The 13,013-nt window shown below is 50.1% G+C and overlaps 1 protein-coding gene across 4 annotated transcripts; it reads left to right on the forward strand.

Annotated features, from left to right (window-relative positions):
- Positions 1-95: 95 nt before the first annotated feature.
- CHTOP (chromatin target of PRMT1) lies at positions 96-9,419 on the forward strand. 4 transcript variants are annotated; one of them, XM_019713276.3, is made up of 6 exons: positions 96-404; positions 1,359-1,440; positions 2,769-2,922; positions 5,473-5,659; positions 6,471-6,608; positions 8,239-9,419. In XM_019713276.3, the coding sequence occupies exons 2-6, from the start codon at positions 1,376-1,378 to the stop codon at positions 8,442-8,444; spliced, it is 750 nt and encodes a 249-aa protein (XP_019568835.1). In that variant the 5' UTR covers positions 96-404; positions 1,359-1,375; the 3' UTR covers positions 8,445-9,419. The 4 variants fall into 4 exon arrangements, with proteins under 4 accessions (XP_019568835.1, XP_019568836.1, XP_074175168.1 ...); XM_019713277.3 differs by having other exon boundaries at positions 5,476-5,659; XM_074319067.2 differs by lacking the exon at positions 6,471-6,608.
- The last annotated feature ends 3,594 nt before the right edge of the window (positions 9,420-13,013 follow it).

Genomic DNA, 13,013 nt, shown 5'->3' on the forward strand with positions numbered 1-13,013 from the left:
CCCCGACCCCCGCGCAGGCGTAACACACATCTTCCCGCCCACTAGCTGTGCGTCGGCCTGTCGCCTGACGTAATTGCGTCGACGCCATTTTAGCCGGTCCCACTCCGCACTGGGCGTGGCGGCCATTTTGTTTGGACTCGGAGCGGGAGTTGGCGGCAGCGGCTTGCGGTGGTAGCGACGGAAGGCAGGGAAGGGCAGGCCGGGCGAGCAGGCGGAGCAGCCGACCAGACAGCCGGCCAACAAGAACGAACTAACCTAGCAACGTACCGCTTACGCATCTAACCAACCGCCCACCAAGCGAACGCGAGCCCCTCCGCCGTCAACTCAGGTTCGGCCGGCCCCCGGCCCGCCTGCCGCAGCCGTGGTGGCAGCCCCGGGAGGAGCACTGGCGTCCTTTGCCCTCGGTACGTCTCTGCGGTGACAAGGCGGGGGACGGGGTTGGGGAGCGGAGCGGAAGGGGCCGGCGGCCGCGCAGCCGTGGGAGGTGGGAGCAGATGGGGCGCCGGCGTGTGGCGGCCCCGGGGAGGGGGCGGGGCCGCGGGGAGCGCGCGGGGGCGGGCCTGCGCTGCAGCCTCGTGGCGGGAGCGCTGGGAGAGAAAGGTCGGGGTTTGGTAGCGATGGCAAGCAGGATGGCTTGGCGGCTGAGCAGTCGGCTGCCTTGCCAGGGCTGTGAGATGGTGGGGAGATGGAAACTGAGGACCCCGGGACTTGGGGGGTCGTGGGAAAGCAACGGCGGCTTTGGGGTTAATGTTTGTAGCGCGCTCTCTGGGAGCTGAGTCCCGGGGGAAGGCCCAGTTAGGAAACCTTCCCTGCCCCCTCTTCCAGGTCCCCAGTCCCTTGCTAAGGCCCCTGCTTGATTTTGGAGTCGAAAGCCAGTTTTGGAATTAGGTCTGCCCGTGTCATTTCTCTAGATCAGTGGTACCCGATCTTGGCCGCACATGGGAAGCACGGAGGTGGCCTTTTTTTTTTTCTTCCCTTCCAATTTCTGATCCACAGACCTTCCCACCAGAGATTGCGGTTAAATTGGTTTGGGCCCAGGATTCTAAATGTTTCTAAACGCTCCTTGCAGCCAAGGGCGAGAAGGCCCACGCGACGTGAAAAGCCAAACTCTTCCACTTCCTTGAGCTAGGTCTGCCATTTTGGAGGCTTTGGCTGATACTTGCTGTCCTGTGTGGTCTTTGAGGGCGGTGGTTTGAGATCATTTACAAATGTAAGCACCTGGAATGCGTTGGGCGTGTGCTCTTAAATAGCTGTGGATACGGGCCTTTTCAGCCGCTGTTGCTTTGGGCCCTTTGGCCCTCGCAGAAGTGAGGTCGTTGTTACTGTGATGTGCTCATTCTGCCCATTGTCCTTTGTAGATTACCGGGATTTGAAGATGGCTGCACCGTCAGCGCCGAAAGTTGTGCTAAAAAGCACCACCAAGATGTCTCTAAATGAGCGGTGAGGCAGCCAACAGCAACTTCAGCTCGTTCATAAGAAAACATTACTTAAATTGGCCCTGGGGTCCAATGCACAAAAGCCGGTTTTAAACTAAATACCAACAGAAGGCTACAGACCTCTGTTCTTAGTTGCATCTTATGTGCTACACAAAGCAAATTGGGCGGTTGTTTCAAAACCCCTTATCAGTAGATTTTCATGTTAAGCTGTCTGAAATATTTGTCTGGTGGGATGTATTTTAAAAAGACTCCTCACACCCTCCCTTTTCTTCACATTTTTAACATTGACACAGGGATGGTGCAGCTCGGTAGCACGGTACCCAGGCTGCGGCCTGCAGCCAGCTTGCTGCCCCGTCCAAGGCCAGCAGTGTTGTGTCTGGCCTGTAAGAGGCAGGTAGCAAGCCGTGAATATGTCCAAAGGCCCTTGAACGCCATTCTTGGGCCTTGTAAGAGGCACTTGCTTTTGCTCCATTTCACCTTCTTTGCATTCTGCTTTGAGTTTGTTTTGTTTTGGATTCTTTTGCAGTTAAGTGTTTTCTCTTCCATGCCATTAAACTTACCTGTACAGGAATAATAGAAGAGTGTCTTCACAAGCTCTTGAACAATTGAACAAATCTAACTTTTCAGAAGTAAACACTTGAAATTAGAAAAAGTAATCACTTGAGACTAAGAAGATGAAGGTATTAAAAGGCAGCTTCTGTCTCAGAGCTTTGTTCGTTGAGTGCCTTTGACCAGTGATTTGTTAAGTTGATATTAGACCACAGAAAGATTTACTTAATATTTATGTTTTCCTTTTCTGAAGCATATGTGCTTCGCCGTGTCTCCTAGGGTATGATACACTAATTCTGCATGTTCACATGTTACTGAGTGAACAAACAGGAGAATGTGGTGTGCTCATGTAATTTATGAGTGCATTATTCCCATGGGCTTCAAAGGTGCTCTAGGCCCGTATATTTGCCCTTAAAATGCACCCTCAGGTCTCCCAAGGTTTTGGCTTTCTTTGTTTGTCTTTGAAACTCCATCTTCTGTCTCATGTTGTCATCATATCTGCTTATTGCGTGTTTTTCATACCTTCCACCTCTCTCAGCCGTTACCTGAGCCCTTGTTATCACTTGATTGAATGTGCTGCACTTAGCTGCATTTCTCAGTTTCTGATTCTTGCAAGTTTGTGGAAGCAGAGGAGTCTTTAACCCACATCAGCCTTGATCTAAGTACCACTTTACTTAAAAGTTCGTGGGATCTGGAGCTCCTGGTCTAGCAAGCCATGAAAATGCCAATAAATGTTTTGTAATAAAGCTTTTATTTAAACATCCATTTTGTTCGACCTTGAAGCTTTACTAATATGCTGAAGAACAAACAGCCGATGCCAGTGAATATTCGGGCTTCGATGCAGCAACAGCAGCAGCTAGCCAGTGCCAGAAACAGAAGACTGGCCCAGCAGATGGAGAATAGACCCTCTGTCCAGGCAGCATTAAAACTTAAGCAGGTGAGAGGATGGGTCATACCACTCCAGAAGCAGCTGGTGAGCTCTGACAGGCAGTTCCCTGAGCCTCTCAGGACCTGATGGATGGTTACAAGGTGGCTCAGGGCAAAAGCTGAAACTTCTCTGGGGGAGAGAAGTTCAGAGAACTCCCATTTGGCAGGTACCAATGAGTAACTTTTTGTTGTCTTTCTCTTTTAGGGGGTTTGCCATCAGTGTGGCCTGTTTCTATGTTATCAATGAGTGTTAATCTCTTGTTTTCTGATCCTTCGCCCATAGAGTAAATTTGCTGCCTCTTTCCACAAAGAAATTCTGGTTTCTGTTTTAAATGATCTTCAAAAAAAAAAAAATCCTTTATTCCCTGTTAAATGACTTACAAATTAGAGAAATAATTTTATTCTTTGTCCCCTAGTCTAGGGAGTCTGAATGAATGGCCTTATCAGTGGTTTTCAATGCTAAAATAAGTAAGGTGACCCTCATCTCCACAGCACCTCGAGTTTTGTCAGTAAAGTAGAGCAAGAGCACTGAGTAATTAATTGAAGAGTTAGTGGGTTCTCTTTCAAATTTCCGGTAAGAGATAATCCTATTCAGACCTGAAATAAAACCTGCTCTTTATTATTCATAGACTTTATATGCAAGTGCGGACAGTGGCTGTGGAAGGATATGTCCACGCTGTGGCTGGGCGTCTGGAGGGCGGTGCCATGCAACTGTAAGGACTTGACCTGGTAGCACTGCATGGCTGTGCATCAATTCGGCAGTTAAATATAACCCCACCCCCACCCCGAACCACTGGGCTCGCTGACCAAAAATAAACACGGTCGTCTGCTTCAGCTTCCTTAAGCCGTGGAGTGCCTGCATTCGTCCTGAGTTAGGAAAGCAGTGAAAGGCACCACAGTTTTCCAAGAGTAAATATAAGAAATTGCTGAAGATGTCTGAGAAATCATTCCAAAGGACCTTTCATTTCAACAAGAAGCTTTAAATACGTGCTGTGCAAAAAGTAGCTTGCAGAGCAGTGCCATCCAGTGTAACCTGCTACAATGGTGGAAGGGTTCTATATCTGTGCTCTGGCCACTGGCCACATGGGACTTGTGAGCACTCAAAACCTGGCCCGTGTAATGGAGCTTTTCTTTCTTTATTTTTAACTTGTCATTTGAAGAGCCACGTGTGGCCAGTGGCTGGCCACTAGCAGATACAGCATAGCCCTGGAGGGGAAACTGGATGGTATGGTGGACATCCGTAAGCTTCCTGTCAATGTTAGAGGCCAGTATTGGTGGCAAGTCAGGATTGGGAAGGAAGCACTTATAAGCACTGTACATTGTCCCCTTAGAGCTCCGATCTTGGGAGAATATAGTCAGGATACTGAACGCAAGTGACATGTAGAACGAAGTCCTGACCTCATAATTGTGTGCTACCGGGAGAGATGTGACAGGCTTTTCTGATTGGTTACACCAACACGAGGTGTCTAACGTTCAGAGCCTGCCCCGATTGGAAGCAGTTTATGATCCTGTGCTACAAGACTAATGGTAACTTAATACGGTTGCAAAAGAAGCCCTTAGCGGTCACTTACGGTGAAGCCTCAGGATACACAGAATGGATTTTCACTCATAGCGACTGATGGCATTATAGGAGAAACAGGTTTGCTGAGACCTTGATTGTGTTCAAGGCTGCAGTCACCTTTGCCTTTGAAGGAATTTGATTCTTTGGAACGTGGTCTTTATAGTTTCTCTTTGAGGGACAGATTATTGGAAAATGTCTTTGTCCTCAAGCGTGGCCCTGAGTTTTGTGATTATAGCTCACCTGTCTTAATTCTGTTGCAAGTTTGGCTGGCGCTCTATGGAAATACATTTGAGTTACATGTTTATTTTGAATTAAAGGACATGATACTGGCTGAATGGAGCCCTTTGCAAGGGTAGACAAAGAAGTGTGGCTGTTTAATGAACTGTAAGGAAAGGAGGTTTGACTTTCTTGTGTTTATTTACATCTTAAGGTAAAAAGTGGACCATCTGGAGATAGATACTCAGAGGAAAAATGGAACACACTGGCCTCTTTGAGAAATCAAATCTTGTTCTTAAGTCACAAGAATTCAGATGAACTTGTACTTTAAATTTGGCCCAGAGTGATGAACTTCCTGTGGTGGTTGAGTAAGCCGTTGAAGACAGTGGTAGTCCTTGGGCAGGTATGGATCGAGGCGTGTCATTGTCGACCTGTGGTTCAAAAGCAACCGAGTCCAGGATGTGAAATACACAGTGTTCTTACTAAAATCGAGTTCCCAATAGTGGTGTGTGACTTCTGTAGCCAAACTAGTGAGGGACTTTATGGTGACGCCAATTTCATGGGACCGCACTCAAGCTTCTTAGAAGCTCTGGATCAGAATTCTGCTTTTATGCCATGTTCGGAGGCGAAGGCTCGCTTCCGGTTTAGGATCCTATGACACCTGCAGCAAGTTTACCTGCCTCCACGTAGACATCTCACTTGCTTCTTTTTCTCTGCACTTTGAGATGCCAAACCCTGCTGGATTGCTTTTTTGATCTCAATCCCCAACACCTTTTCTTCCAGAAGAGCTTAAAGCAACGCCTGGGTAAGAGTAACATCCAGGCACGGTTAGGCCGGCCCATAGGGGCCCTGGCCAGGGGAGCGATCGGAGGACGAGGCCTGCCCATAATCCAGAGAGGCTTGCCCAGAGGAGGACTCCGTGGGGGACGTGCCACGAGAACCCTACTTAGGGGCGGGATGTCGCTCCGAGGTCAGTGCTGTGTGCCTGCTCACTGTCAGGTGCCACCCCTTTCCTTTTCTCTCGGGCTGCTTACGGACACATTTGTTTAACATCTTTAAGCCTGGACTTGTAAAATATATTGATAACTGTGGAAATCACATGTTTTAATAGTGCTGCATGTCCTTATCAACACCATTCCTTTTCTGATAATGTGCAGTGGGCAAAGGCTGTGTGACCCGCGTAAGAACAGGTAACTCATATCATCTCCATCCCACGTGAAAACACCCTGCTGCTGCTTGAATCACAGCACATTCAAGTTCTAGAAATGAGTCAAACCTGAGAAACTTGGCCTGTTGGCCTGTATCTTAACCAGTCGTCTCTTTTCCTGGTGCTGGTGAAATACCGTTACATCTGTTTTTTAAAAAAAACAAAAAGGACAAGTTGGCCCCTAGCGCTGAGCTCTGTTACATCCGGGGCACTGTTACATTGTTACCCTGTATACTTGTCCCTTGCAAGAATGTATCGAGCAGGAACCATATCATTTGTTTTAAGTCTACCATGTTAGGCACCTCTCTGATTGTTCAATAGATACTTATTAAATGTATGCATTTACTAATTACCTTAACTCCCAGCTTCTTCCGAAAAGATTTGGATCAGACTTAACTGAATTGATTGAATAAAGAGCCACCTTGATCTGTTCATACCCAGTGTGCCGCTTGCCCCACCCAACCTAAAAATTACCTGAATTAACTCATTTAACCCTCACCGCCTTCCTTTGGTTAGAATCTACTTTGTCTCTCTTGGATTTACCTGCATATACATTGTATGCCTCCTCTCCAAGGTCAAAACCTGCTCCGAGGTGGACGAGCCGTAGCTCCCCGAATGGGCTTAAGAAGAGGTGGTGTCCGAGGTCGTGGAGGTCCTGGGAGAGGGGGCCTAGGGCGTGGAGCTATGGGTCGTGGAGGAATCGGTGGTAGAGGTTAGTCAGCCACCAACTTCAGAGAAGAGCTTCCCCCTTATTTCTCTCCCTTCAAAACTCAGAGCCACCTTTCTGCACAGCTTCAAGTCACAGGCAGGCTTATTTGTTTGTCTTGTTTTGTTTTTTTGAAACTGGCTTAATTCCTAAATTCACGTGCTGATAGTGCGAAAGTCTGTCGTGGGTTTTCCAGTAGCTAGTCAGGTGCATGTTACAGAGCCAGGTTTGATGCAGTCATCTTCCAGGCTCTTGTGAATTGAAATTGTACTGTTAAAATGCCAGTGGTCAGTTGGCATTTGACCACGCTCTGTCCCGCCCCCCACCACACACCCCCCACCCCATAACTCCAAGCCCCACTTTGAGTCTAAGAATCGAGAAGGAGGTGTGCACAAGTGAAGCTGTCAGGGGATGGTGAGACTTGGAGCTGGGTATTGACTTTGAAACCAAGTAAATGCCAGGTCAAGTTGGTGTCCTTGGAGCCCCAGAGGTGACTGATGAAGGGAGAAAGCAAGATGCTGCCGAGTCACTTCACTGACTGACTGGCTGGCTGATACGCTTACCTTTGAGACTCAGTGGTGTTGGTCTGGTGAACTCAGGACCCTCTGGAAGAGGTTAATGGTGTTGCTGCTGTTAAAACGCCAAATGTCCTGGGAATTTTCTGACTTGGCGCCTAGTGGGAAACTCCCAACAACACCTGTCCAAGACAAAGAAAGCTTACTCTCTTAGCCCCTGTGTATACTGGCTTGGTCCTTCTAAAGTGTGTGGTGGGTCTTCCATAATTTATGACCTTGAAGTTGCCCAGGGATAACAGCTGTTAGGAAAGCACATTGGCTAACCGAGAGCTTGTTTTCTTCTCCCCTTATATGTTCCTTGCCGTACTGAGTGAAGTGCAAGCTAGTTGGGGTTTCAGGATGAAATAGTATGTTTCCAAATTATCTTGACTTGGTTTCTGAGAGACAACACGTGGGGCGGGGGGGGAGGGTCTAAAGTCCCTTTTCAGAAAGCTGGGTATGTTTTCTTCAGTGAATTGAAACCACCTCTCAGATCACCCTGATTGTTACGCCGCAACTAGAATCAGAAATGGAAGTGGCTGGGATTACTGAATGTTTTTCCCCATCTGCCTGCATTGTCCCTGTGTCAGAGTAACTCCTGACGTGGGGTCAGCTCACGAGCTCATTAGGTTTGATAAGTTGGAGGGGAAGGGAGCTAATTTTCCAAAAAGATCTCCAGTAAAACTTCATTTGAAAACTGTCTCGCTTCACGTCCCTGTTGCTCTGTGCCCTTCTTGTCTCCTCCCTATCTTACTAAGTGGGGTCATCTGTGATACACTTTATGAATTTATAGTGGGTCTCAAACTTCAGGTAATTTGTTTTAGGAAAGATGGAGATTTTTTTAAATGTCCGTCCCCTTTGTTGATAGAATAAAATTGAAGTGGCATTTAGAGATGAGCGTTACACGAGGGGTTCACTGTGTGCTTTCCGTGTGTTGCTTGCTACCCCGTGTTTCCTGTTTCTCCAGATTTCTCCTCTTTGCCCTGCCCTCAGCCTCTCAGCTAGGCCCCACTGCTCTGAGGGGCGTTTGCTAGAGCACCCGTTAAACCTACTGGTAACTGTCTTTTTTTCCCTTGGGCCAGGTCGGGGTGTGATAGGTCGGGGAAGAGGGGGCTTTGGAGGCCGAGGCCGTGGACGTGGACGAGGGAGAGGTGGCCTGGCCCGCCCGGTACTGACGAAGGAGCAGCTGGACAACCAGTTGGATGCGTACATGTCGAAGACGAAAGGACACCTGGATGCCGAGTTGGACGCCTACATGGCACAGACAGACCCTGAAGCCAATGACTGAAGCCTGTCTGCCCGCCTGTGAGAGACTCTTGTTCAAGTGACCAGGCTGTACGTAACCTCCAGGTGACCCCGACTGACGCTGGAAGGACCTACCACAACAGGCTGTGGACTTGCCACCAGTTTGTGCGTTTAGCGTGTTCCTTTTACATTTTGATACTATGTTGTATGAAACCCTTTTTTCCCGACTTGGATTGTTGTTTTGTTGTTTGGGGGTTTTGTTTGTTTGTTTGTTTTTCCCTTCACCCACACTTCTTTTTGAATCTGAGTATGTCAGCCTTGCGGCTAGGACACCATTTTCCCCCCTCTGCCTCCCCTCACCTGTCATTGTTCTGACATTCTAACATTTCTGGAAAAGTCCCAGAAAGAGCCCATCAGGGTCCCGCCCTAATCCCCCGGTTCCGTGAGCTACACTTCTGTTCTACCTACATCGCAGACTAGGCCTCGTGGAAGTGTTCAGAAAATGGAGTTCAGAAGTGCCTCCCGCCCTGTGCATGTTGTAGTCAAGTAGGAATGTGGACCTGGTTACAGGGCCACACAGCAGGTCCCGTGAAAGCAGCTGTGATTGGACTGACGTGGCTGCCGTGTCCATTGACAGCAATGACGTGTGCTGGGTTGGGGGTGTGCACTTTTCCTGCCCTAGAGTAATACTGCTCGCTCGCCTCTTGTCTTTGCATGGTGTCCTGGGGCGCCGGGGGGTTGGATGAACACCTGCGCTGGGGGGAACGTCATTGGTTAAGGGACGGGCTGGGAGGACGATGGCAGATGCCTGCTGGGGCGGGGTCAGGAGAGACCCATGCGAAGACGGTTGCCCTTGATGTTGATCTCAGACCAGTCTTGGGTTTCCCCGCACGTTGGCTTTGTTTGACCCTATTTCTCTTAAAGGTTTAAGTTCAGCCATATTCTGTCAGCTGTTCCAGTTTCAGTGGAATCTTGTATTTCTGGTTTATTATAACAAGAAATCGTTCTCTCAAATCCAGCCAGGACTTTCTCTTTATTTCTTGGGCTCTTTGAAATGCTGTCGCCATTATAACAGTATCTTGATATACCCCTCGTAGACCTGGATCCTTTTCATGGGTTATATTAAAATTCGGAGCAGGGAGGATGGTGCCTTCGAGTAAGGCTTGCAGAAAAACGAACCCCAGTCATGTGTCAACCTTTGGGTCCATCGAAGCTCAGGGTCCTGGACCCTCGCAGTGGTTTCCCTTTTCCCCTCTGCTGTTAAAGGGCAAAGAAGCTTGCCACCTGCAACCACGCCAGTTTCCGGTGAGCTAGCTAGCTGCCTGACCCTGCGCTGCGTGGAGGTCGTGTGTCGTGCAGGCTGCTGTGCTCACCGTGGGCTTGTGCAGCAAGAGCTGTGCTTGGTCCCGTAGGAGGGAGAGCCTGGAAGGCCCAGTCGGGTAGAGGCCGCAACCAAGCTGACCCGGCCTCTGTGTGTCAGTACTGTAATTATCTCCTACAAGAACGGGCTGTGCGGGTGCAGGGCTGCAGCCCCAGCAGGTGTTTATAACCTTTCATTAGAAGGAATTTTGAAAGGTATTTTTGTGTGGGCAACGCCTGTTGTGAAGGTATCTTAAGCAGCCCCCAGACTCCTGTGAGGGAGGCAGTGGGCAGGCTTTCCCGTGCGACCTCACGCCCTCTGCGCGGCTGCCTTACATCAGGCATCCAGCGCCTCCAGAAAACCTTTGGGAAGAGACGGAGCTGCAGGGTGATTGCGGTCTTTAGCCTCTTGCAGCGCACACCTGGGGTGACCCATCCCTGGGGTCCCCCTCCAGCCCTCTCCCCTCCCTCAAGGCTCCTAAAGAGTATGTTCCCCCAAATATAACTTACCTTTTTACCTACCACTAGCCTTTCTGTATCTGGTGGCTTTGGGGCCACCGCAGCTAGATCCTCTGTAAGAAAAGGACCTAACTGGGCTTGGGGGAAGGGGCCACCCAGCCATAGGAGTCCGGTCTGTCTGATGTGAAGATCGCCCTACTCTTGGTAAGATTCCAGGAGGGGGTCTGGAAAAGGTGGGGCACTGTCTGGCCCTGAAGCCTCCCTCCCAGCACCACCTCTCCGTCCACTGGTGGAATTCTGGGGGGGATTTATTTCAGGACACCCTCTACCCCCAAGGCTAAGGAGGAGAAGCTGGGGCCAGAATCCGGGGGGCCTTTGAGAAGGACTTCCCAAGGTGCTGGGTGTGCGTTAGCTGTTCTCTGCTAGGGCAGCCTCTTCCAGCTCAGGGGCCCCCTGCCCGGGTGCGTCCGGTCCCACCCCCTCCTCTTACGCCCACGGGTGGCTGTCCAAAAGGACTTGCCCCGTGTCCTCTACACCTGCGCCTTGCACTAACTCCACTGGCAATGGAGTGAGCGCAGACCACGTTGGGGCTGCAGTTTCTAGAATCTGAATCTACTATGAAAACGCTGAGGCACCTGCTGATTAGGGGACCTTGAGGCATCCGGCGGGTTGGGGGCTGGAGGGACCTGGTGGAGATGGGCATGCGGTGGCCACTGGGGTCTGAGCCCCCTCCCCCTTCTCCCCTATTCCTGCTCCCTCACCTTAGAATCCATTCCCAGCAGTGGGAACGAGCAAGTGCCCTCCAGCCCCACCTGCTTCACTGCAGTTCCAGCGTCGGAGGCTGGTGTGTCCCGGGTGGAGTGGGAAAGAGAGGGGCCTGGCTCCTGGGCCAGCCGTCATCTGCACAGGGCTTGCTGTACAGGCACCAACACGGCGTTGCTGGAAGGGCACTGGGAGCATAGAGAAGGGACTGACAAATGGGCCTCGAAAGTCAAAGGAAAGCTTAACAGAAGGCAGAAGAATACCCCAAGTGGAGGCATAGCAAATAGAAAAGTACCCAGGCCTAAAAGAGCGGGTTGTGTGGACACCAGGGAAAAGTGGGTGAGTGTGAAGGGGAGACAGTCCCAGGAATATTCTGGGAGCTGTGGTGGTGGCAGCGGCCCCCAGGCGTAGGCCTCTTACCTCACAGGGCTGGCAAGCCAGCCGGCCCGGGCAGTGGAGGCTTCAGGAGGCAAGAGTGAGACTAGGGAACAGAAAATGGAGTCACTTTAATCAAGCTGCTGAAATTATCAACATCATGACGGGCGAGGCCTGAGGAAAGACTCCATTGTTCTCGCCAGCCTGGGAACTTGAACTTTTTGAACTGTCCAGTCCTGTGCAGGTGCCTGGATAGACACGTGGCCTCCAGGTAGCCCTCTGGTGACCCCATGGACTCAGGCATGCAGACCACTTGGCATCCATTATCCACCCCTCCTAGTGCCCACCTTGCAGGCGGCCTGACGTCAGTCTGATTGACAGCCACCCTGCACCAATCCTAGGGCTAAGAATGCAGGACTGATCATTCTCAGGAAGGTACTTTTTTACTCTGAGAAGTCTTCTCTTGCCTCGCTGTGTGCCCCGTGTGCAAACTCTAAGACCCTTTAATAAATATCATTTATTTCTAGCAGAGCCTCAAGTTTGACCACTCGATTCTCCATTTGGGCTTGATTTATTTCTTTATCCTTTAGTGTAAGGTGATTATCAGCTTAAGATCTAAACAGGTCTATGGTGTGATAAGTGGCTTATGACACGTCTATATTTGGTCTTCAGCCCTGTTCCTTGCACAGAGCTCCTAAAACCTTTGGAATGTCCTGATCAAGGGGATGATGGTGTTTGCGTTGTGTTGATGCGGTAACCTGAGGATGAGGGCTGGTTGCCAGTGAAGCCAACCTGGTGATGAAAGGGTTGGAATTGACAGTCCCACCCCCACACCTTGGGGGAGGGGGAAGGGGCTAGAGATGGAGGTGCGTTTGGACTCCTCCTAAAGATGGGGGCTGCTTCCCAGGAGAACCAGCCTTGCAAGTAAAGAGTTGGGACTTGGAGTCCCAACCTCCAGGGAGGGGAGAGGGGAAGGAGGTTGAGTTCAATCACCCACGTTCAATGATTTCGTCAACCGTGCCTGTGTAATGAAGCCTCTATAAAAACCCAAGTGGACAGGCTTGAAGAGCTTCCAGTTGGTGAACGCATGGACATTTGAGGAGAGTAGCGCCGCTGGAGATGGCATGACAGCTCTGTCCCCTGTCCCCATTCTTTTCCCTGTGCAAGTCTATCTGGCTGCTCCTGAGTTATATCCTGTTACAATAAACTGGTCATCTAGTGAGTAAAATGTTTGTCTCACTTTTGTGAGCTGCTCTAGCAAATGAATGAAACCCAAGGAGGGGGTCATGGGAACCTCTGACAGAGCCAGTAGGTTAGACGCACAGGTAACAACCTGGACTTTCACCTGGCATCTGCAGTGGAGTGAGGGTGAGGGGGTGTCTTACAGGGCGGAACCCTCGCCCAGTAGGGTCTGCTGCTCCTGCCTGGCGGGCTCCCAGGTAAATAATGTCAGAATTGAGTTGCGTTCTCAGACATGCAGCTGGTGTCTGAGATTTGCTTGTTGGAGGTGTTGGAAAAAAAACTGGCCAGAGTGGATTCACTTTTGTGAGGTCACATCACCAAACCACAATTTAATACCTAATTGCAGTTTCAGCCTCTCCCAGGGGTGGAAGTTTAAACCAGTCAGTCTGGAATTCGCTGGTCCACACTAGTGAGA

Source organism: Rhinolophus sinicus, chromosome 7 (assembly GCF_057876585.1).
Source record: "Rhinolophus sinicus isolate RSI-liver-muscle chromosome 7, RSI-T2T, whole genome shotgun sequence".
In the NCBI taxonomy this organism is placed as follows: domain Eukaryota; kingdom Metazoa; phylum Chordata; class Mammalia; order Chiroptera; family Rhinolophidae; genus Rhinolophus; species Rhinolophus sinicus.